This window comes from Heteronotia binoei, chromosome 1 (assembly GCF_032191835.1).
Source record: "Heteronotia binoei isolate CCM8104 ecotype False Entrance Well chromosome 1, APGP_CSIRO_Hbin_v1, whole genome shotgun sequence".
NCBI lineage: Eukaryota > Metazoa > Chordata > Lepidosauria > Squamata > Gekkonidae > Heteronotia > Heteronotia binoei.
In genome coordinates, this window is record NC_083223.1 from 153275100 (window position 1) to 153300425 (window position 25326).

The following is a 25326-nucleotide window of genomic DNA, read 5'->3' on the forward strand; positions in this document are numbered from 1 at the left end:
GTTAACCTCACCCTGTACCACAGTTGCAGTCCAAGTCAGCTGTTATTTATTTTAAAAATGCACTGAAAATCTGGTCACAGATTTCCCAGTGCTTGATCTGGTCTGATCTTAGAAGACTGCACTGAGTCCCTGGTTTAGCTCTCCCCTTACTACAGACTCACAGGATTGGCTAAGTAAGCCATCAACATCTAAGTCTCCTGCAGCATGAAACCAATAATGCTGACCTCCACTGTAAGGAGCATTAAGATGATGTGATGTAAACGGAACACTCAGGGTAAGTGCATTGCTGAGTACATTGCTCAGTAGTCCAGCTCAGAACCACAATGGCAGGAATTGCTCCAGTAGTCTCAAGGCCAGAATAGATCTCAACACAATATGGTGCCACCAATGTCCCAAACATTTAAACATTTCCTTGCATCAGCCTAAAAAGCAGCCAGAGACAGGAGACTGGTGTAGAAACTGACTTCCATTCCTCAGGAACTGCCTTTCTAAACAGGTTGCTGGTTCAGCAAACCTGTGTTTGAAATAATAAAGTATCCAGGATCAAGCTGATGATGATGAGGTGAGCCACATGGCAACAAGGAAGGAAGGGGCTAAATATGCCCAGCAGGACACATTTGAGGCGGAGCAGCTGCCAGGGTCCAGTGTGAGTGGTACACAGTGGTGGCATTCCTGATGGCAATGGCAACAGCATTCCCAACTGCATCCACTGGCTAGTGTAGGGTGGCCATAATATCTGCAGGCCAGCCAGGGACACCTTGAGGGGGGAGTGAATGTGTGTGCGCGCGCGCAAAGCGCGCGCCCGCCGGAAACAGGAAGTGATGTCACTTCCGGTGACGTCACTTCCGGTGACGGCATGCCACCGCCTTAAACAGGAAGTGACATCACTTCCTGTGACATCGTTTTCCCGCGCCACCTGCCAGAAGCAGGAAGTGACATCACTTCCTGTGACATCATTTCCCCCAAATGCCAGTTGTTTTATTGGCTTGGAGTGACTTGAAACCAACTCCAATTCAATCTGTTCTGCATCCCACAAACAATGCAAGCTTTAACAGGGCTGAATACTATGTCCCTTTCCCAAATTCTTTTTAATTAATGTTACTGCTTGACTATGAGTTTTGGTGAACTTGAAAGCTTGCACTGTTATGGGTCATTTGGTTGGTCCTAATTAAAAATATTATGTGGGTTGTGTTCCTGCTAAATGAGACTGAATGCCCATCCAGTCCAGTAGTCCAGTCTCAAACCGGAACAGATCAGTGTCCAGTTCACTCTCCATTCCAGTGGTGGATGGAGTAAATTCCAGAAGTACCACTCAGGTCAGTGATGCTTAATGCTGCCCAAAGGCCAAGTGGTGCCTCTCTTTATGCTCATCTAAATATTCAAATCAGATGGAAGGACATTTCCCCCACTTCCCAACAGACCTCGACTTTCCTGTCCGATCTCATACAATGCTAACCACTACCACTCCAATCTCATCTTTGGACAAGTGTTTTAATAATGTCATTCATTACGATTTTGCTCTGGCACACCCTACTAAAACCAGCACACTCCACTAAAACCCCACTTCTTCCTTTGACATCACTTTCTGGGCACTCTCCCAAACCTGCCTTTTCCTCTGAAGAAACTTCTTCACACCCCCAAACTTCAAACATACTGTCGTATATAACTTCGCACGACCACCTTTTCCCCATTTTACATTACCTCTAGGCCAGGGGTGGTCAAAATTGCTTAATGCTAAGAATCACATAGAATAAACATCAGATGTTTGAGAGCCACAACACATGAACATCAGCTGTTTGAAATAGGCAAATAGATGGGGGCAGGGCTTGAATTTGGTAGGAGCTCACAGGAGCACAGCACCTGAACCTCCAGCCAGGGTCTGTATGCAGTGGGCAGTTCTCTCCCCACTGCACACAGATTCCAGGGCGCACACAAATGAGATATGCTACTGAACTCCCACACCTTTTTTTCTACAAAATAACCCCTGGATGGGGGAGGAGGGAGGGAGAGGTGGAAAGAAAGCAACTTTAACTTTAAATGCATTCTCCAAGCTGCCAGCTGGCTTGGAAAAATGATTTAGAGAGAGAAATGCCGTCTCCAAGCTGGCCAATGGGGCAGCAGTGGGGGCTTCGGGAGCCACACAGTATGTGTGAAAGAGCTACATGTGGCTCCTGAGCCTCAGTTTGGCCACCCTTGCTCTAGACTTTTAGGCCTCCTGCCTGTGCAAAAATAACAAAAATTTTGCATAAAGCATCAAGGATGTTGTAGAACCTTACCGATGGGGAGAGTTATAGACGAAATAGCAAAACATATATTTCCTTGTACCAAAATAAATAACCTAACCAAAGCACTCTGGATTGTTTTGTTTTTAAAGAAGGTCAAATTTCAGCAGAAAACAAAGCAGGCCAAAAGAAGAGAGTTTGACTTAAGCAGCAATAGGGAACTCCAGCAGATACATTTCACTCAGCACACATACCAAGCATAATTCATAGCTTCAAAACAGACCAAAATAAACCTCACCACCACAAAAATGCAGTGTTAATTTGAAAATTATACTGCCATCAGATTGTGCTTTAACAATAAGAAATAATACCAACAGAATACTTTCTGCATATACTCCACAACTAATTTAAGAAGATATATACAACACACAGGTAGAGGCTATCCAACATATAACATTAGTATTGTTATCAGCTTCATTTAGCCCACCTTCCTCACTGAGACTCAGGACAGAATACAAAAAATGAAAAGCAATTCAATCAGACAGCTAGAGCCTTTAATAAACAATGTATTAGGACTACAATTACTGAAGTGGAGAACAATGCAAATGAATTACTTGGTAAAATATTCAAAAACAGTATAGTGCAGGGGTGGCTAAACTGTGGCTCAGGAGCAACATGTAGCTCTTTCACACATATTGTGTGGCTGTCAAAGCCCACACCACCCTGTCAGCTGACTTGGAGAAGGCATTTCTCTCTTTAAATCAAGCCTAGTCAACCAGTGGCTTGAGGAATGCATTTAAAGTTGCTTTCTTTCCACCTCTCCCTCCCCACAGCTATTTGCCTGCCTGCCTTCTTGCTCTCAAACATCTGACATCTATTCTATGTGGCTCTTACATTACGCAAGTTTGGCCATGGCATGGCATAAAAGTTCTGCCAAAAATGAAGCCCTTTACACTGACTTTAGTAGGAAAGAGACGCATGCAATGTTGATTCTGTTAACTTCTTTGTGAATTTCCTGCATTGTGCAGGGGGTTGGACTAGGTGACCCTGGAGGCCCTTCCAGCTCTAAGGTTCAATGATTCTATGCACTGAACTGCACACTTCACACTATGCAAAATGCACAACAGAAAGCTGTATGAACCTAGGGATGCCAGCCTCCAGGTGGGACCTGGGGAATCCCCTGGAATTACAGCTCATTTTTAGACTACACACTGGAGAAAACTGCTGCTTCAGAGGGAGAACCATATGACATTATACCCTCTCCAGGTTATGTCCCCAAATCTCCACAAGTTTCTCATCTGGATATGGCAACCCAACTCCCCCATTCCCTGGCAGTGGCCAGTAGTTCCTATATTTCTCTTCTGTGGAAGGTAGCCTTTTGATACTTTTATTCTCCTAGCAGAAACTGCCTGCATCTTAACTATGATATATAACTAAAAGTACTACTGAATTTGTTTACTTTGCAAATTAAGTCTGTCAACTTAAAACTTGAGGGTATGTGTTTCACACATCTCCTTCCCTGAGTCATAGGCAGGAGTGGCCAACAGTAGCTCTTGGTTTTATAGCTCCTTGATTTTCTGCTTCTATCTATTCTCCACCCCTCCACTGTCCCCCTGGAAAATCCTCTTCTGTGCCCTTTATTTTATTTTATTTTTAAATTCAAAACTGGCCCTGAAATCCTGTTGCTGGAGCCCTGTTTTGTCCAGGTCTAAACAAACCTCTCCCCCATGCCCACCTTTAGACTCAGAAAAAAAAATTACAACTTACAGTGCAGTTGGAAAGTTTGTTGGGAGACCACGTGGAAGAAAGCCGAGGAAGGAGGAGGAAACGCTGAGTCTGAGACCAGCAAGTGCCGAAGTGAAACTGAGTTGGGAAGGGAGGAGCCGAGGTGGTGGAGGGGGGGGGGGGAAGAAGCTGGGGAACCTGTTTAAAGGAGCAGGGGAAATTTATTGCTCCAAATGCCGCCCGATTGTATTTAGCCACGCACGAGTGAGCACATAGCTCAAAATAAAAGCTCCCAAGCCTCCCAGCCTCAGTGAAGCAACTGAGTCTGATATCCTCCACCTCCAAGCTCCTGCAGCAAAGTGAAGCCTGCCTGGAGAGCCTGCATTCTCCCCCCTCCCCCCTTCCGCTTCCAGATGAGACTGCTAATCAGGGGGAAAGACAGGAAAAACCCCTTTTCAGAAACGGGATTTTGCACTGGGAAACTTTGAGTTTAGCAGCCGACCTCGAGAGGCACCACATTTTACCTCCCACGAAATGCAGCCTCAGAGCATCAGCCTCACCAACCAAGGCGGCTGCAGCCCGCTCTCTTAAACAGCCAGGCCGGCTTCACCTGCACCCGATTTCCTCTCCCTCGTTGCCTCCTTACCCGCGCAGCCTAAGCCAACTTCAGGCGCTCTTCTGATTTGCACTCACTTGCTCAGGAGTAAACCTTTTATGAGATCAGCCACGTAGAGGATTCTAGGTAGGGTTGCCAAATCCAATTCAAGAAATATCTGGGGACTTTGGGGGCGGAGCCAGGAGACTTTGGGGATGGAGCCAGGAGACATTAGGGGTGGAGCCAAGATCAAGGCTGTGACAAGCATTGAACTCCAAAGGGAGTTCTGGCCATCACATTTAAAGGGACAGCACACCTTTTCAATTTCTTCCTTCCATAGGAAATAATGAAGGATAGGGGCACCTTCTTTGGGGGCTCATAGAATCGGACCCCCTGGTCCAATCATTTTGAAACTTGGGGGGGTATTTTAGGGAGAGGAACTAGATGGTATACTGAAAATTTGGTGCCTTTACCCCCCAAAAACAGCCCCCCCCAAGAGCCCCAGATACCTGTGGATCAATTCTCCATGATTTTCTATGGGAATAAATCTTTCTAGGGAATAATAGGGTTCCCAGCAGACATTTCCCTCCCCTCCCCTCCCCCCGCTTTCTGATGACCCTGAAGCGGGGGGAGGGCCTCCAAACCGGGGGATCCCCTGCCCCCACCTGGGGATTGGCAACCCTAATTCTAGGCATTTCCCTCCCCCCCTGCCCCCGAGAAACAGTGCAATTCAAAAGAGAAGAGCTCACATAAGAGAAAGAAAACGGGTGTTCGTTGTCTTCTTTTTTTAAAAGAAAAAAAACAACCCAAACCACAGCATAGACAAGAGACGGGCTGTACTCACCGTGACTGGGATAGGATGAAAGCATTAAGCTGGCAACCGGGAGGCTCCCAGCCGCTCCAGCCTCGAAGTTTTAATTAGTTCTGCATCCCTCCCGCCCGCTTTGGTTACAAAACTCAACAAAGCAAAAAGGGCCGCCGATGGGCTCTGAAGCGATCTGCCCCCAAAGTTCTTTCTTGCTCCTTTGGAACCACATGGCTGAAGAAGCCAGCGGCTCCACGTCAGGCAGCTAGTCTTGCTGCTGGCTTGCGGCGGCAGCCTGGAAAAGTCAATCAGGGGGTTTGCCGGCCACGCTATGCAGTCCCCTCACGACGTCCCGCTCGCCTCCAGGCTCCAGCCCAACTCCCTGGAATTGCACCGGGAAGGGAGCGACGACCTTCGCCCGCCGGCAGCCCGCTTAGCTCCCACTGACCCGGGCGGGGCCTCTCGCCACGCCGCTGCCTCCTGCCGCTGCAGGCGCCGGCGGCCCGCCTCCCGCTCCGGCCGCCGCCGCCATTGTTCTGCTGCCTCCCCCCGCGGGCCTCCCGCGCCGGCCTCTCTGCCGCCTCCCCCTCCCCGCCCGCGCGCACGGCCCGCTGGCTAAACCGGGACTTCTAATGGTCCCGGTATAGCCAGCACGGGAGACGGGAATTGGGCACCAAAAGCGGGACTTTCCCGGGTGACCGGGACGGTCTGGCCACCCTAGGCTAGTGCCATTGAGGAAGGGGTGTGTAGGTGTTGCAGGCAACTGAAAATGGGCATTAGGAGTGCTTGCAACCTGGAGAAGGATGTGCAGACAGATAGATGCATACAAGTCTGGGCTGGGGGTGAGGGGTGGGGGGAAGGAAATGAGTAAAGCTCTGTTGGTGAGGAGATGGGGGCTCCAGGCACTGTCTGCCCAGGGCCTCCCAAAACCTGGAACCAGCCCTGGTGCCCAGTAGTTATCACCAGTCTAGCATAATTCCCTATGAAGAATCTGCTTTGCTTTGCTTAGAGTATGGTAGAGGGAAATACCTCATAGATAGCATATCCTATTGTTAACATTTCAGCTCCAAGTTTCTTGAGTTTACGGCGGTCTTTTTGCATCAGAGCTGCTATAAATGTGCATCCATCTTGATCATCATCCTTTTCTGTCAGCTGAAGCTTGATCTGTGGGTTTGTCCAAAAGGTTTCTGAAAAGCACACATCAGTAAATAAGGAAACAGTGTTCCCTATGCACGTGGTGACTTTATGAAAGGATTCACACCATCACAATATCTTTCCAATGCTAGCAGCCTATGAAGACTCCCATATTCCCTCAGACTCCTCCATTCTCTGGGGTCAGTTGAAAGAGGACATTCTGAGACGCCATCTGCACATCACAAAGTCTTTGTTGGGGAATGATGCAAGGATCCACATGTCTGAACAGAGTTTTGTGCTTCTCAGATGCACACTGTCTTTTTTCTATTTGCAACCACTGCACACAGTAGAAGTGGCTTTACTACCCCCACCCCCACCACCCATACTTGGGCAACCTCAGACTGTTCCATGGAGCTGCTATTGGCTCTATTGTAAAAATCACATTACTTACATAGCTACACATAATCACAAGCCTCCGACTGCATATGTGATACAAATCCTTGTGTCCTTCCCCAACAAAAATAAGGATTTTATAGTATGGGGATGGACTCTAATCACAGTGAAGGTACTCCCTGAAAGGAATTCCAGGAGACTTAATATCCATGAGGTTCCATTTGGACTTCATTAACAATTCTCATTTTTTTTTGTGTGTGTGTGATTGATGTGAACCTGGTTGTGATTGTGTACTCCCTCCTTTCTCCCCTCACATAGCACCCTGAGATTGAAGGCAAGAGGACTTAAATTAATTGTGACTTCAAAACACAGACATTTCTGGTGGTTTCCCTGTCAGTAACTGGGAGTCTTAACTAGGAAACAAACAGTGAACACATTGAGAAATATCTACATAGTAGGGATCAAGGCTGCTTGTTTTAGTTTAGTATGCTTCCAGTAATAATTATTTATTTATTTCCGCAGATTATGTGTGGAAGTTTTTGGCACAAAATAGAAACAGGATAGTAGAATCATAATTAGGATTTAGATTTCCATTTGAGGACATAAGGATTGCCTTACAGAATACATTTCTTGCCTATATGAAGAGATCTGACAGTCTCCAATATCACAATCCTTTGGACAATTGCAGCTTCTGATCCAGGTAATAATGGATACAGCTGACTGCAACTTCTGCAGTCACCCTTATGATTTATTTTCCCAGCTGTTGTGATTATGGCAGTTACTGGCCAAATTTGTGATACTGTTACTTATCTTTGCATAAGAACATAAGAGAAGCCATGTTGAATCAGGCCAATGGCCCATCCAGTCCAACACTCTGTATCACACAGTGGCCTATACACACACAAACACACACACATACAGTGGCTAATAGCCACTTATGGACCTCTGCTCCATATTTTTATCCAATCCCCTCTTGAAGCTGTCTATGCTTGTAGCCGCCACCACCTCCTGTGGCAGTGAATTCCACATGTTAATCACCCTTTGGGTGAAGAAGTACTTCCTTTTATCCATTCTAACCGGACTGCTCAGCAATTTCATTGAATGCCCATGAGTTCCTGTGAGAAAGGGAGAAAAGGACTTCTTTCTCTACTTTCTCCATCCCATGCATAATCTTGTAAACCTCTATCATGTCACAGTCGACGTTTCTCCAAGCTAAAGAGCCCCAAGCGTTTTATCCTTTCTTCATAGGGAAAGTTTTCCAAACCTTTAATCATTCTAGTGCCCTCTTCTGGACTTTTTCCAATGCTATAATATCCTTTTTGAGGTGCAGTGACCAGAATTGCACACAGTACTCCAAATGAGACCGTACCATCGATTTATACAGGGGCATTATGATACTGGCTGATTTGTTTTCAATTCCCTTCCTAATAATTCCCAGCATGGTGTTGGCCTTTTTTATTACAATCGCACACTGTCTAGACATTTTCAGTTAGTTATCTATCATGACCCCAAGATCTCTCTCTTGCTCAGTCTCTGCCAAGTTCATAACCCATCAACTTGTATTTGTAGCTGGGATTTTTGGCCCCAATGTGCATTACTTTGCACTTGGCCACATTGAACCGCATCTGCCACGTTGACGCCCACTCATCCAGCCTCAACAGATCCCTTTGGAGTGCCACACAATCCTCTGGTTCTCACCACCCTGAACAATTTAGTGTCATCTGCACACTTGGCCACTTCACTGCTTACTTCCAACTCCAAATCATTTATGAACAAGTTAAAGAGCATGGGACCCAGTACTGAGCCCTGCAGCACCCCACTGCTTACCGTCCTCCACTGCAAAGACTGCCCATTTATACTCACTCTCTGCTTCCTATTAATTAGCCAGTTTTTGATCCACAAGAGGACCTGTCCTTTTACTCCATGACTCCTGAGCTTACTAAGGAGCCTTTGATGAGGAACTTTATCAAAAGCTTTCTGGAAGTCAAAGTAGACAACATCTATTGGGTCCCCTTTGTCCACATGCTTGTTCACCCCCTCAAAGAACTGTAACAGGTTAGTGAGGCAAGATCTTCCCTTATAGAACCCATGCTGAGTCTTCCTCAATAACTTGGTGTTCATCAATGTGCCTACTCATCCTGTCCTTGATAATACTTTCTACCAACTTTCCTGGTATTGAAGTCAGACTGACTGGCCTGTCAGATCTCCTCTGGAACCCTTTTTAAAGATGGGGTGACATTTGCTACCTTCCAGTCCTCAGGAACGGAGGCAGATTTCAATGAAAGATTACATATTTTTGTCAGGAGATCCACAAGTTCAACTTTGAGTTCTTTCAGAACTCTTGGATGTATGCCATCCGGACCTGGTGACTTATTAGTTTTTAATTCGTCAATCAGTTGTAGGACCTCCTGTCACCTCAATCTGTCTCAGGTCTTTCAACACCCCTTCCAAAATTAGTGGTTCTGGAGCGGGCAAACACTTCTCATCTTCCACAGTGAAGCTGGAGGCAAAAAATGCATTCAGCTTCTCAGCCATTTCCCTATCCTCCTTCAGTAATCCTTTGATCCCTTGGTCATCCAAGGGCCCCACTGCCTCCCTGACTGGTTTCCTGCTTCTAATATATTTGAAGAAATTTTTATTGTTGGTCTTTATGTTTTTTGCAATATGCTCCTCATAGTCCCTTTTTGCCTGCCTGATCACAGTCTTGCATTTGATTTGCCACAGCCTGTGTTCCCTTTTATTAATCTCACTTGGACTAGCTTTCAACTGCTTAAAGAAGTCCTTCTTACCTTTTACAGCTTCCATTACTTTGTTTGTTAACCATGAAGGCCTTCTCTTATACCTGTTTGTGCCTTTCCTAACTTGTGGTATATATTTTATCTGAGCTTCTAGGATTGTAGTTTTAAATAGCCTCCAAGCTTCCCCAAGGGTTTTGTCTGTATTTAGCTTTCCTTTCAGTTTCCTCTTCACATGCCTCCTCATCTCAGAGAATTTACCCCTTTTAAAGTTAAGCGTGGTTGTGAAATCAATAACGTCATGGTCACTGATTCCAAGCTTCCATTACATCACTTTTACATCTCTTGCCAAGTCTTGGGCATTACTTAGGACCAAATCTAGGATTGCCCCACCCTTGGTAGGTTCTGTGACCATCTGCTCCATAGCACAGTCATTGAGAGCATCTAGAAACTCAATCTCTTTCTCTCGACCAGAACACATATTGACCCAATCAATCTGTGGGTAGTTAAAATCACCTATTACGACACAGTTTTTACATTTAGCCACTATCTTTAATCCTTCCATCATATTATAATCATCCTCTATCTTTTGATTTGGTGGGCGATAACAAACTCCCATAGTTAAATTTCCTTTTGGGCCCTCTATTTCGACCCAAAGCATTTCTAGAAGGGAATCTAATTCTTTGACCTCAGTCTTACTGGACTGTATACCCACTCTGACATTCAGAGCCACCCCACCTCCAACCCTTCCCTCCCTATCCTTCCGATATAACTTATATCTAGGAATCACCGTGTCCCACTGATTCTCCTCATTCCACCAAGTTTCTGAAATTCCCACAATGTCTATGTTTTTCCCCAGCACTAAACATTCCAACTCACCAATTTTACTCTGAACACTTCTAGCATTTGTATAGAAACATCTATAATTTCCCAGGCAAGTTAGGCCCGCAACCTTCCTCCTGCTGCCTCGAGACTTTGGCAGGCAGCCCATACTGTTTGTCACCATCTCAGTGGACAACTCTGATCCATTACCCAGTAGAAACAGCTAACCCTTCATCTTTTTGAGATGAGTCCTCCCGAATCAGAGACATTTCATCTCCTGTCGGCTTTCCCCAAGATTTAGTTTAAAAAATGCTCTGCCACCTTTTTGATTTTAAGTGCCAGCAACTTGGTTCCATCTGGGGACAAGTGGAGACCGTCTCTTTTGTACAGCTCCTGTTTGTTCCATAAAGCATCCCAGTGCCTAACAAATTTAAACCCTTCCTCCCTACACCATCGTCTCATCCACACATCGAGACTTCTAATTTGTGCCTGCCTCTCCAGCCCTGCACGTGGAACAGGTAGCAATTCTGAGAAGGCTACCTTGGAGGTCCTGGCCTTAAGTCTCCTGCCTAGCAGCCTAAATTTTTCCTCCAGGACCTCACGACTGCATTTCCCCACATAGTTGGTGCCAACATGAGTGTGTAACAGAGGAAATTCTGGACTGCTTAGAACAATCAATGTAGTGTATGAGCTGGCCGTCAGTGAGAGAGCACTCCAGCCCCAAGAACTGGGCTTAAATCTTAGGCTGTATAGGTTTCTTCCAGTCCCATTCCAAGCAGAGTTATACCTTCTAAGCACACTGAGTTGGGCTTGATGACACTGGTGCTGAGTTAGGCTAGCTGAGTGATGGGGCAGGAGTGAAGACTTACAGGTATCCCTTGTTCCCCAAAAGTACAAAAATACAAAAAGAGGCTTGTGCACACCTATAAAGTTTCTGCACCCTCCAGCAGTGGCACCCCTGACCCAGCTGCCTTGATGCACTGTCACCTCCCATTTATGGGTAGCATTGTCCTCCAGGGCATCAGGTGTGAGGTTGCAGATTTCAACTTTGTCAAAATGAGATAGGAAATCTTCAAACTTCATCCTGTGTAAGATGAAAAGAGTAATCATGTTATGGACTTTTGATCCTTGAGTAAATAGTTTCCTCCAAACTTCTAAGTTCACAATCATAGTAATTGGTCTGAATTCTCAACTTTGTGATCAAGTGCAGTACATAAGCCCTGTACACACAATGTATCAGTATCTGAAGAAGTGAGCAGTGTCTCATGAAAGCTCAGACCCTGCCACAGATTTTGTTAGTCTTTAAGATACTGCTGGATTCTTACACTTTTCTACTGCTACAGACAGACTAACACGGCTACCTGCTGTGATCTATGAAGTTCCCAGCTGAAATTTTGCCTCCACTAGAACTCATTAAGTAGCCTTTAGGAAAGCCCCTGTCACTGGCATCAACTCCCTATAACATGGGGATAATAATAAATGCTACATTTCATGGGGAGGGAAGGTGGCAGGGAAAGGGAAGATTGTGGGCGGGTGCTGCAGATTCTATAGGGGGCATGGCCTGCTGGCTACTGCCCTGCTTTTCAGAGAAAGACAATGGAAAACAACCTCTGATTCTCACTTGTCTTGAAAGCCCCTTGCTGGGGTCGTGATAAGTCAACTGACATACACACATACTGAATGACCGTTGTGAGGGTTATATATATTGTGTGAGGTACCTTTAGTACTGAAGTTGCTATTTAAATTGTAATTACCGTGATTATTAGCATAATGTCCAGATAACTGCACTGGTGAAAATTGCCAACAGTTTAGGGCTCAGCAACTAAAATGGAAGCAATTTATAGCAATGCCATTATCAGGCTATCTAACAATGATTGCATAATCTGTTTGTATGTCAATGAGAAAGTGTGTTTTTCCTTCCCAGGGTTAATTAATCTGAAATCAAATCCATCTTGCTAGTCATTAGGGTTCTTGCAAGACATTAGGGTGAATTAGAACCATCACTCCACACTGTTAGAAAACTGATTAGTATGACTAATAGTATACTCTGTTTACCATCCTTCAGTTCATCCAATACAGATGGCTAAATAATTCTAAAAGAGTTCACTCTATATTTGTGGGAATAATCTCAACATGCAGGATCTTCATTTTCTGAATTAAACTGGAATGTTTTCCCAATCACTAACACCTTTGCTTCAACTATTTTCTTTAAAATACTTCTGAAAGGATATAAAATACCTTTCATTGTGTCCTTTCATTAAAGCAAGTGAAATGGCTTAGCAATTTCCTCCAAGTGTTCTCAGCAGGGTTTCATATAAGACACAAATCTCTATCAAGGCTGCATTTGCACAGGTGATAGGAGAGAGCACATCTCTGCCATGGCAGCAGCAACAAACAACTTGGGAATGGGAATGAATCACATCCACATGTCCCATCTGGGACCCTATGCCACTTGCTGCTGTGCCATACTTTCCCCACCCTCATCACATCTCAACAAAAGTGCAGCACCCTTAGCAAAAGTGCAGCTGCAATAACAATCATTCTAGACCCTACCCCACAGCCCAGAACTCCCCTTTCTCTATTGAGCCAAAAAGGAGAAGGGGAACAGCATGTGGCGGTGAGTTGCTCCACACTATTTTGGACATAGATCTTAGCTCTCCCTTCTTCACCCTGATAGTAACAGGTACAACATCCAAATGGATGGCTCCACACATCCCACTCCTTAGTTTGAACCAGATCAAAAGAAAATTGCTATTTTTATCCTGTTTAAAGGGGAAAGCCCCATGAAGCCTATGAGCTGTATTCAGAATGAGCATCATGTTATTTGGACATTCCTTTCCTTTCCCACTAAAGTGACACACCTACAGTGGCTAAAATGTATTAGGTTTCCTGCCATAAGTCTCTTTTCAAAATGAACAGTGTCAAAATGTTCTCTTCTGGTTCAAGTGTCACATTAATAACATAAAATAGCGGTGAAGAACTTTGTAAAATGTACAGTGGGACCCTGATGCCAGTGGGGCTTCAGTAACTGCCCCTTTCCCAATTGGATATGCCTGCCTTATGCTTCAGCTAAAACAATAATCAGCTAGTCATTAACTTTGGTTTGTTCTCACTAATACATGTAACATTTTAATCAGCATTTCATTTACCAGAATTCTCCATCATCCAGCGTGATCTGGTGCAAACGCCTTTGCTCAGATGGGCTGATGGAATGCCATTCAGAGGAACTTGGAAGAGAAGGAGGTGATCCTCATTAATGCTTTTAGAACTTCATTTTGAAAAGAGATTCCAGCATCTCGCATTAAGAGTCCGCTACATTTTTCATCGTTCAGACCACTAGTTGGTGTCTTAATTTCTCTCACAGGCAAACATTCACCAAGAGCAGCAAGACTAAAAGTAGACTTAAGCACTTGCATTTAGAAAAGCATAAGACATTTTGGCAAATTGCAAAGATATAAAATCAATTAATGAGTTGATTGTACTTAACCAAACAGATTCATAGAAGTAGAGCTTCGGACAGATATATCCTCCATCAAGCCAGATTTGAACAATCCTATTTGGGATACTTTTAAAAATCAACCGGTCATGCAAAAATCATGCAGTTCTCTTACTAGTGTTTGGTTCAAATTTATATCGATGCAAATTAGCCACAGGCAGACCTATAAGAAGTATAATTGCTGATAGACTTAAAATACTGCATTCATTTACAATTTATGTATCCTATGTTGCACTGATGGTACTTTCTGTACATAACACAGGAAAAACTATTTTGGATTGTATTGCCTTCTGTACTTTTTTTAAAAAAACCTCTCAAAGTTCTCTGATTAGACTTACACAAATCTGTATAAATGTATTTACTCCTGCTTCCTGCAGCAGCTCAAAATACACCTTGAAATCCCACTGAAGGGAGACAATGTATTTCATTTCCCTGGTTTCCATTTTAAAAATCTGTATGTTTCCATTAAAAAAAAATCTTTCACTTAAAAAATTCCCCGAACCGATTTCGCACTAGGCTTGTTCCGGGTAGAGAGCCCTTTTGCTCCAGGCACTTCTCTCCATTTTCGCACAAGCTGCCCCGGAGCTGTGAGTTGGCAAGCCATTTTCTGCAGCAAGTGAGATCCTCTTACAAGCAGTTTCTGGTTGCCACAGAAAAGCAGCACGCCAACTTGCAGCTCCAGGGCAGCTTGTGAGAAAGCTGAGAGAAGCGATGGGGGCAAAAGGGCTCTCCACTCGGAACAAGTCTAGTGCAAAATCAGTTCTCATCATTTCAAATAGCATTAACTTTGGACTCCCCCTCCCACCAGCTTTCTCACCCATTCTGGTTATTTTATCACAGTGCCAACATTTAGTAATCATAGCTTGTACTTTTTAGTGTGTTTTCTTGGAACATAAGATACTGACTTGTCACTCCATGCACCGTTCCATTCTACTTGACCCCATGGATTTCTAACTCGAATGAGTTTAACTTTACGTCCTTGATAGTTTACCTACAGACAGAAGCAAATAAGGAAAAGAGGGGTAAAATTTACATATAAGAAAACTGTGGCTATATTTTCAGCAGATCTTTAAGCTTTAACTGAACATCCTTGGTCATGGGCTATTGAATCTCATTTTTGGATACCACAAGATGAGCTCCCCAATAAACTCACTCTGGGTTGTCTACTTGTGTCACTGGCCTGACTGTAACCATGGGGGAAGGGGGAGGGGAGAGATAAGCAAGCTTGACACTCAAAAGCATGCTTTGCTTCTCTCTTCTCCTCTGTCAATCTTTACTCAGTCAAGAGAAATCACAGTTTTAAAAAAGTCTTCTTACCTCATCAAGACCAGTTACCGAATATGCATGGCCTTTGATAAGACCATACGGGGTTCGAGCTTCTGACTCAGCTGCACTGCTGGTCTAAAACATGGAGATACGTGCTTTTAAATTTGTGCCTTATTTAAACAATATTATACATAATAGGTTGGATGCTATAACTGCATATCCAGAAAGAGATTATGGTGGCAGATCTTTTGTGCCCTCTCTCATCCCAGAGAAACCCTCCGCAACTCCTGAAAGCATTAGCCCTTCCTCAACCCTTGCTCTGCAATGGCTTGAGAGTCAGCATGGTGCAATGGTTAAGATTGATGGATTCTAATCTGGAGAACCAGTTTGATTCCCCACTCCTCCACATGAGGCCCAAGGTCCAGTTACAGTTCTCTCAGAACTCTCTCAGACCCTCCTACCTCACGAGGTGCCTGTTATGGGGGGAGGAAGGGCAGGCAATTGTAAACCCACTTGAGACTCCTTAGGGCAGAGACAACCAGGGTGTAAAAACCAACTCTTCTTCTTCTTCCTCTAGCTAGCCTTCCCTTGGCAGAATGGAGTAGGGAGGGTTTTTCCTAATTCCCATTACTCAGTGCAATTTTATCCCCGTGTCAGATGACTTTTTATCCACAGGGATCCCAGAATGCTTGAAGGGGTGTGTGCACAGAGAGCAACAACGAAAAGGGAAGTTTAGTGAAAGATCCACAATCTAGTATGTCTTTCACTTGTGCAAGCATTGGATCCAACCTAGGGTTGTCAGCCCACAGGTGGGAGCAGGGGATCCTCCAGGGTCCCAACTTCCAAGGATCCTACAGCTTCCCAGAAGTATTTTACCTTCAGAGGAATTAATCCCCTTGTATATTTTTAAAAAGATTTCAGATTTTTCTGTAAACTTGGGAGATCCCCTAGGTTTTCTGAAAAATTTGTTTAGCATCTGTGTGGCCAAAATTGGTATATTTAGGTAACCGCAGATGTGGGCCACACATTGCTGATAATATATAGATGATATTCAAATATTTGATTATTCCTTGACAACAAAGAGCATCACAATTTTTTTTTTTTAAAAATGCATCATTTTTAGAAGATTTGGCGGTTTTGATCAAATTTCTGGAGAGATGCCATAATGTGGCATAATGATGAAGCAAGGGGGCAGGGAGAAATTTTGCTCTAAATCCTAAACTCAAAAGGGTACTGGGGACTAACAATTTACAATTTAACCACCAGATTTCTATGATGCCCAGTCAGTAGTTTACAAATGTGGGGTTGCTACTAGAGGTGGCTTTAAATACAGATAGCAATGCCAAGGTGACTTTAGACATTGCAATAGGCTGTTGGAGAGGAGGCAATTGCTTAGCTACAAAAGGCCCTGAAGGGATTTAAAGTCCAATCATATGCAGAGTTACTCCAATCTAAACTTGCTGATTTCAGTTAAGATTGGGTTGCATGTCTAAGTTTTGCTGCTCTTTCAGATACAAGATGCCCTAAGCTGCTATGATCTTACTATACCCTTATAACAAAGTAAATGTGTGATTTATGTACTGTAGCGATCTGGATCCTGAAGAAGAGAGATAAAGTTCTTAGAACGGTCTGTGGATGGCAGCACTAGGAGAAATGTCAGTAGGAAATAAGTGTAGTTATACATGCATGAAGTAGATAACCTACTTAGTTCCACAGATGACCCTTTAATGTTTGAAGTGGACAAAATATGGCCTGCAGACTATATGAAGTTACCCCCCCCCCCGCCTTTTCAACTTAGTTCAGCCTAGACCCCTGGCACTTTGTCAGTTGCAACAAAATCCTAATTGAAAAATTCCTGGAAATATGGGGGTAGATCTTGAGTGGGATTTGTGGAAGGGAGGGACCTCAGTAGGGTACAATGCCATCCAGTCCACACTCCAAAGCAGCCATTTTTTCCAGGCAAAGGGATATTTTTAGTCTGGAGATCAGTTGTAATTCATATGCAGGCCCTACCAGGAGGCTGGCAGCCCTTGTAACAAGCTAAGCGCCATGTATCACGATCCAGCTACATCATTATTTCTTGAAATTACATATAACATATGGGACAGTCAGAAAAATTCTCACATGATTGCCTCTGGACACACATGGAGCTTTTGATGGCTCCAGTCCCAGACAAGTGGAAGCATCATGGACAATTTCTGTATAAAATGGCCCTCATATTATGAGCTAGATTGAATAAAGATGAACCAGTTCCCTATGCATAGAGAGGAGTGAAGATGCTCCTCTCTGCCTCTATATATCCATGTTGCTTCCATATATCAGTATGAGTGCTCAGTGTTTGGGTCAGGCATACGTATGTGTATATTTTGTGACTGTTTTCCAGATTTTATGCAATTTTACAATTGGAACACACATGCATCCAATTTTAACTTTTTGAGGAAGCTATGGGTTTTGTAATTTAGGAAAACTGTGCACTGCAATACAGCTGTCTACATTTCTGTACACAAAATCCAGGCAAAACTCAAGTTTTTATTTTACTTACCTCAATAGAACAAGCCACCATTGAATCCCTTTTAAGAGCTTTTTCTAAGATCTCAGGGAAGTTTTCTGGAGCCTTTTTAACTTCGTACATTTCTCCAACTCCTCCTGTAAAATCTTCCATGGCTTCTATGGTACTTCCACCTTTAAGAGCTTCATAACTTCCATTCAACCTGATTAACACTGACAATTAAAAACTCACACCATAAAACAAGTTTTATTTGGCTAAGGGCTCATCTGCAGAATATGGACAGTACTAGTGGCAGGAACTACCTGTTTGCATACTTGCTAGAAGTTACTCAACCACCAACCCACCTCCTGAAAAATTTTATAACTGCTTCTCTTGACTTTATTTCTTCCCCAATACTGGATCCTCCAGATATGCTTTCAAATCCCATTTTAGGCTAAATTCTGAGGCAAAGGCACAATAGAAGACTGTTACTCCTACCATTTGGAAACTTGTTACACTTAGTTAATACCAAAGTCAGACCAAGCAAGAAGTGCAAGTATACACGGCCCCCAATATAATGGTCATCCATTACTTCAGGCATGTGTTAGGAGTTACTTTCCATTTTCTTCAGTCTACCATACTTTTTCCTTTTTTTGTGTAGTTATTATCACATACCAATTTTTAAACCAAAAAACCTTTGACTTTCTAGGATCCTTTCTAGCCTCATAACACTTTTCCCTTTTAAGCTATTTCCTGATGTTCCAATACCTAATCTCCTATACCTGGCCTCCCCCTACTGCACTGTTTTGTGGTACTATTTTTGTGCTAGTCTGTAGTACCAATCTGCCATTCTGTAGTACCATCTTGCTATATTATTCTATTATATCATCCTGCTGGATCATCCTGTTGCACTTTATTAAATGTTGAAATTGGTTTTATTGGGTTTATTATTGTAATTTTATTGTGATTTTATTATTATTTTGATGTACTTCACTCTGAGCCCCCAAATGGGGGAATGGGCAGATTATTATTATTATCATCATCATCATCATCAACAAGAACAACAACAACAATAATAAGCCTTTGGGCATGGAACTGTGTCACCGCTATGTTCTAATCTGGGTTTGAAGCAATGTTGGTGACAAACAAGAATGTTAAGTTCCAGCAGTAGCAATAGAGCTGATTTATTTGAAAACTTACCATTTACTTTTCTGGAGGAACAATACTGACCAGGGCAAAAGATCATAAAACATCAATAATGCAAAATGAAAAGCAGTGTTTAATAAAAGATCATAGAGTTATTTATTTCTTTAAATTTCTATCCCGCCCTCTCCACAAGTGGACTCCGAGCGGCTAACAACATTCATTTTTACAGATTAAAACCAATAAAAGATCATTACAATTTAAATTAAAAAAAAACATTTCATGGTGTTGTATCACTACAATATAATATAAGCAGTGATCACATAGTACTCTATAATGATGCAGGGTGGCAGCTCTCTCCCAGTTAGATCTCAAAGGCCTGTCGAAACAGTTCGGTCTTACAGGCCCTGCGGAAAGTAGAGTGATCCCGCAGGGCCCTTATGGCCTCTGGGAGAGCATTCCACAATTCTGGTGCTGCCACCGAGAAGGCCCTAGCTCACATCAGCCGCAACCTAGCCTCCTTTGGTCCAGGGATGTACTGAGGAACATGTGGAGAAAGGCAGTCCCGCAGATAGACAGGCCCCTGACCATAGAGGGCTTTAAAGGTCAATACCAACACCATGAAACTGACTCGGAACACAATAGGTAGCCAGTGCAGCTCTCTCAGCACTGGCTAAATGTGCTCCCATTGGGGGAGCCCCATTAACAGCCATGCTGCAGCGCTCTGCACTAGCTGTAGTTTCCGAGTCAGCGCCAAGGGTAGCCCCATGTAGAGAGCATTACAGTGATCTATTCTTGAGGTGACCGTAGCATGGATCACCATTGCTAAGTTGTCGTGCTCCAGGAAAGGGGCCAACTGCCACACCTGCCGAAGATGAAAAAAGGCGGATCTAGTAGTGGCTGCTACTTGGGCCTCCATTGTAAGAGAGGACTCAAGGAGCACACCCAAGCTCTTGACCTTAGGGGCCGGTATTAGTGACACCCCATCAAGAGCCGGCAGAGGGATCTCCCCCCCTGGGCCACCCTGGCTCAGGCAGAGAACCTCCGTCTTCATTGGATTCAGTTGTAGCAGCAGAGCTAAAATAACAAACTTTGAGATCTGATCCAGCTCCTTGAAGAAACTTTTAACTGAACACACACAGCACTCTATCACAGAAGAGTTTTAGATTGCAGTAAAATATAAGTAGAAACTGAAAACAATATCTATATAGCTTACTTGGCATAAGCTTTTTCCAGTAGAGCACTCCAGAATTCATTGTGGTCAGCTGAGTGTAGAAAAACCAAACGATCTTTGAAGCTGGGCAATCGATCATCAATCACAATATCCAGCCACTCATTGTGCTGCCAAAACTGTTCGGTAGAGATAAATGAGGAATAACCGGATAGCTTTTCACTCTGATTCCCCTTACCATCACAGAATTACACAGAACACTTTTACTTACTACAGATCATGGCCAGATTAGAAACTGTCTGTGTAGCTTCCCTCTAGGCTGGAGTTTGCCAAAAAAGAACCACAATGGTTATTCTTTTTTTTTTTTGCTAAATTTGTTTATTGAAGTATTTGAATCCTGCTTCCATATAACTCAAACAATACATAACACATATAACAGACATCAATACATCAAATGCTTCTTTCCCCCCTTTTCCTTTTTATTTCCCTCCCCACCCCTCTCAAAACGATCAGTAATAATACCACAATGGTTTCTCTTACACTTTGGGCCATCAAGCAAATCTGGGGGCGTTTTCGCACTGACCTTCAAGTGGTGCGACCACCCTCCTCACGCCGGCGGATCTGCAGGGATTTCGCACCAGAAGCGCCGGCGCACCCAAAAGAGCCGGCGACTTCCGTCGCGAAACCAGCTCAAACGGAAACCGCCAAGAAGCAGGAAAACGTTTGAGCTGGTTTCGCGACGGAAGTCGCCGGCTCTTTTGGGTGCGCCGGCGCTTCTGGTGCGAAATCCCTGCAGATCCGCCGGCGTGAGGAGGGTGGTCACACCACTTGAAGGTGAGTGCGAAAACGCCCTGGGTTTTATACCCTGAATAAATTAAGTACAAGCTTTACTTTTAAAAAATGGCTTAACTTTAATGGCATTGTTCCCATTTACAGAGCAAGCACATAACTACTTATACAGTCAGCTGTGCTACTGTGATGCCACAAAACTTCATTTTACAGTGTGGGCTGTTACACTTAAACAAATGCCAAGTACGGAGGTGCCAGTTTGTTGGTTGGATCCAGTCAGCTTTTTCACTCAGTCTTATGCAATTCCTCTGATTACTACAAACCCTGAACAAAATGGCTTTGTACATGCAGGTCCCATGATCCTCTTCATAGCTTTTTGGAAGTAGTTAGAGGAAAACCCTGCTAATGTTTAAAGAATCAACTAGTTAAATTATTCATTAAATGCATTTTTTAAATTTATTATTCATTAAACCATTGCTATCTTGTCTTTTGGTACACAGTATCTGCAAGGAAACTCACAATATAAAAACCATAAATTATGATAGAGTGTATCCTAACACTCTGCCCAGCTAAAGGTGGTGCATTAAACATCACTCACAAAGACTGTGGCCAATCACACACTGTCAGCCTAACTTGTTGGTCTGAAGCAGTAGAACAAACAGAACTAAACTTTGTTGGTCTTAAAGGTGCCACTGGACTCAAACTTTGTTCTATTACTTTACAAGGTTAATGTGAGTGTAAAATGGTGGAGAAGAGACCCATGTACACCACCCTGAGCTCCTTGAAGGAAATGTGGGATTAAAATGTATCATCATTATCTCCTCTTCTGGCAGGATGCACCTTGTGCTATCAGAATGTGCAGTCCTCAGTTGAATTCAGGGCTTTTTTTTCTGGGAGAATGCAGTGGAACAGAATTTCAGAAGCTCTTTGTGGAAACAAAATTCTCAAAAAACATCTAAAAGTTCATGAGGGGCACAGGGAGAGCATCACATCACTTGTGACATCACAAAAATATTAAAATAAAATTTTAAAAAATAAGATTTAAACAAGGAGATGCCCTGTAGTAGCTGCGGGTAGTGGTGAAGTAGCCAGACAGAGCAGGGAACTTGTTGCTCTCACCAAGGGAAACTGATTAAAAGTAGAGATAAGTTCAAAGTGCATGAAAAAAAATATTGTTTCAAAGAATCCCATGTTTTTCTCTTTCATTTCCCTCTTGAGAGTTCCAGCACCATTTTTTCCAGGGGGGTGGGGGGGAAGCCCCAATATATTCATGGAGTGTTTGGTTTTGCAAGATGATAGCAGCTTACCCCAAAGCACTAGTCTGTGAACTTTTTTCCATATAACATTTTGTAATTATTTTTTGCAAGAGCTATCTTACCTGAAAATGAAATATTCCAGCATAACTTGGTCCAAAATCTTGATCCTGTGGCACAACTCTGGCTAGTGTGTTTTCATTAAGAGTAAGAGATGCTATGGCAGCTAATAGCCAACAATCACCTGAAAATCAAAAAGAACAAGAACATAAGAACATCAGAGTGGTGGTCCATCCAGTTCAGCATTTTGTCTCACACAGTGGCCAGTTATGGTGGGCCAACAAACAGGGCATAGAGGCCAAGCCTTCCCCTCATGTTGCCTCCTGGCATGGGTATTCAGAGATTTACTGCCTTTGAATGTGGAAGTTCTCTTTAGTAACTATGATTAGTAGTCACTGATTTAAAAAAAACCACAAATTAGTCTTGCCATTCAATCTACTTAGAATGATTTTTAATTCATACTTTAAAAATGGAGATTAAATCCCACATCATCCCACAATGGATAATTCCTATTAAACCTTCCTTATCTGAACCTCCTGATTATTCAGTTTATTGAATAATGAAATTCAATAAAAGTCAATGAAAGCAAAAAAAAAGTAGGCAACAAAGTTTTAAATATGCAAACAAGACTAAAAAAACAGATGAAATATGTTTTATTGTAATTCGTATAATAATGATAAAACAAAGAAGCACAGTAATCACAATTAAAAATGTAAAATTGTAAGATGGTAAGAAAGGGTGTGTGTTAAGGTAAATCTTATTTAAGAACATTCCAGTTTATCCAAACAGCATACGGCAGGTATGTCCAACAGGTAGATCGCAATCTACCAGTAGATTGTGGAGGGGTCAGAGGTAGATCACCAACCCCATTTGGTCTCATGGTTTGCTGGAAAGGCGTTTGGTTTTTTTTGATGATTGTTTGGTGTGGTGGTACCTGATTATTGGTGCCAGTATGACGAATTCTTATTTTTACTTTTAGAACTGCATGTGTGGTTTTGGCATCATCCAGAGATCTTCAGTTCCTGTTGAATACTTTGGGACAGTGACAGTTTTGGACCAGATTCAGCCAGTGTTAACTTAGTACCCCAGCCACCCCAGCATAACGAAGATGAGTGTTTCAAAGAAGAGCAAACCTACCACTTTCATGATGAATGGGAAATGGACTACTACTTCATCATGGTGAAAGACAAGTGTTGCTGTCTACTTTGTACCACCGCTGTATCCTTGCCCAAAAAGGGTAATCTGGAGCGTCATTATAAGGCTCTGCACAGCAATAAGTTTGATGCTGATTTTCCACCCAAAAGTGCAATTCGTAAACTGAAGCTCAAAGAACTTAAATCTAAATTGGCTGTACAGCAACAGTTGATGGCGAAGCCAAGGTCACATTCGGTCAATGCAACCATGGCATCCTTCAAGGTCAGCAACCTGGTCGCAAAGAAATGCAAACCTTTCAATGAAGGAGAATTTGTAAAAGATTCCTTTCTTGAAGCAGCAGACAATCTTTTTGAAGGATTTAAGAATAAGAAAGAGTTCATAGCTGCTGTTCAAGATGTACAATTGTCAAGAAACACTGTTGTGCGGCAAATAGAAAAGATGTGTGGAGACACAACTGAACAATTGTTGGAGGATGTTTCAGTTTGTGTTGCTTTCTCACTCCAACTGGATGAATCTACAGACATAAGAGACATAGCCCAGTTACTAGTCTTTATCCGGATGGTTTTTGAAGACTTCAGTGTTAAAGAAGAACTACTTGGAATGATTTCTTTAAAAGGGAGAACTACCAGTCAGAAAATATTCAGCTCTTTCCATTCTTTTGTGACAAAGTGTAATCTTCCATTGCATAAACTTGTTTCCATCATTACTGATGGAGCAAGAGCAATGATAGGTGAGGTTAACGATTTCATAGGCCTCTGTAGACAGCATGTAATAGATCATGACCTGTTCGAAGTTAGACATGCCTGGCATAGGGTTATAATCTTGTCAATGGAAAAATACTCACCAAGATCCCCTTGACAAATGTCAGTTCTTGTGGCGCCTCCAAGAATAAACTGTGGGTCTTTGACAATTTCCTGGAATAATATAGAAATTTTTTTTTTTTAGAAAAAAGGTTAAGTACTTTGAACAGAATATATTGCACTATGACAGTGTTGGGACATTGTGTCTGCTCTACCCAGAGGGAAGCCTGAGCAATTAACAGGCACTAACATCTGACATGCCCTAGCATTTTTAAATTTAATTCACTAATGGCTTCTTACTATGAAAATATGACATTACCTAGCCTTTTTCCTTTTAATTCACTCATTTTTTAATATCTTATTTGAATTTTGTATATTTAATTTTGATTCACTAACCCCTTCCTACTTTGAAAGTATGAAATTGTCAAGAGATAAAGATAAGTCCTTTGTGTAGTATCTGCTACAAAGGAACATTTTCTACTGCAGTAGTAAATAGTGACTGCTACTTACCAATTTCTGAGTATCAGAGAACACATTTGTGTATATAATAGTAGCTCTATCAAGTTATTAAAGAATGTTTATGTAATTAATTTATGTTTTCTGACCTGTTAGTCAAATAATTGCCTACATTTAAATATTGTGCCATATAATGGAATTTAAGAGGTGCTGGGGTTCATTTCAACACAGGTTAATGTGACTTTTTGCTTAATTACAGGTGCTGTGTTATATTGTGTGGAAAAGAAAAAAAATGTCTGATAAAAAACAGAAGTGATGTCTTTATATCCTCTAACATTTAGAGTTCTTGTAAAATGCTACCATAGCCACCACTTCCAGTTTTTACAGGAAGTGACAAAATCAGGCCGACATGATACTGCCCCCAGCACTCTTCCCATTTCCTTCCACTAGTGCCTGAGGGCAATGATCTGGAATACTAGGAGGCCTCCTGCTATAGATGGTCAAACATTTTATTAGTGAGATGTGCAGGGACCTACTAACCAGTCAGCAGCTATGGTCCAGCATGGTGCAAATCCTGCCTTTTCCTGCCTCTGAAGCTCCCTCTCATGCCTCTTCCTCTCACTCTGTTGCTGGAAAGCTACAGCAGACATGCCCTGCTCTTGTCTCACTTCACCACCCTCCTGTCAGTTTAAACCTTTTCGGAAGATTGTCAGGGTCAGAAGCTTATATGGATCCCTGTCTATTTTGTGCCTCTTAACCTCCATCTGATGGATCTGGTAGTAAGTGGTAAGAACTAAGTTTGACAGGCCTTAAACATA

General features: G+C 42.9%; 1 protein-coding gene across 1 annotated transcript in view; it reads right to left on the bottom strand.

The window, feature by feature from the left end:
- The window catches only part of CAPN9 (calpain 9), a 54987-nt gene that overhangs the window by 22350 nt on the left and 7311 nt on the right, over positions 1-25326 (bottom strand). Inside the window, exons 2-10 of the mRNA XM_060242772.1 lie at positions 24097-24166; positions 22163-22281; positions 20041-20174; positions 17736-17904; positions 15245-15328; positions 14833-14918; positions 13581-13658; positions 11355-11515; positions 6377-6534 (exon numbers count right to left, since the gene is read on the bottom strand). Of these exons, the coding sequence (XP_060098755.1) occupies positions 6377-6534; positions 11355-11515; positions 13581-13658; positions 14833-14918; positions 15245-15328; positions 17736-17904; positions 20041-20174; positions 22163-22281; positions 24097-24166 (1059 nt within the window). The remainder of the gene's footprint in view (positions 1-6376; positions 6535-11354; positions 11516-13580; positions 13659-14832; positions 14919-15244; positions 15329-17735; positions 17905-20040; positions 20175-22162; positions 22282-24096; positions 24167-25326) is intronic.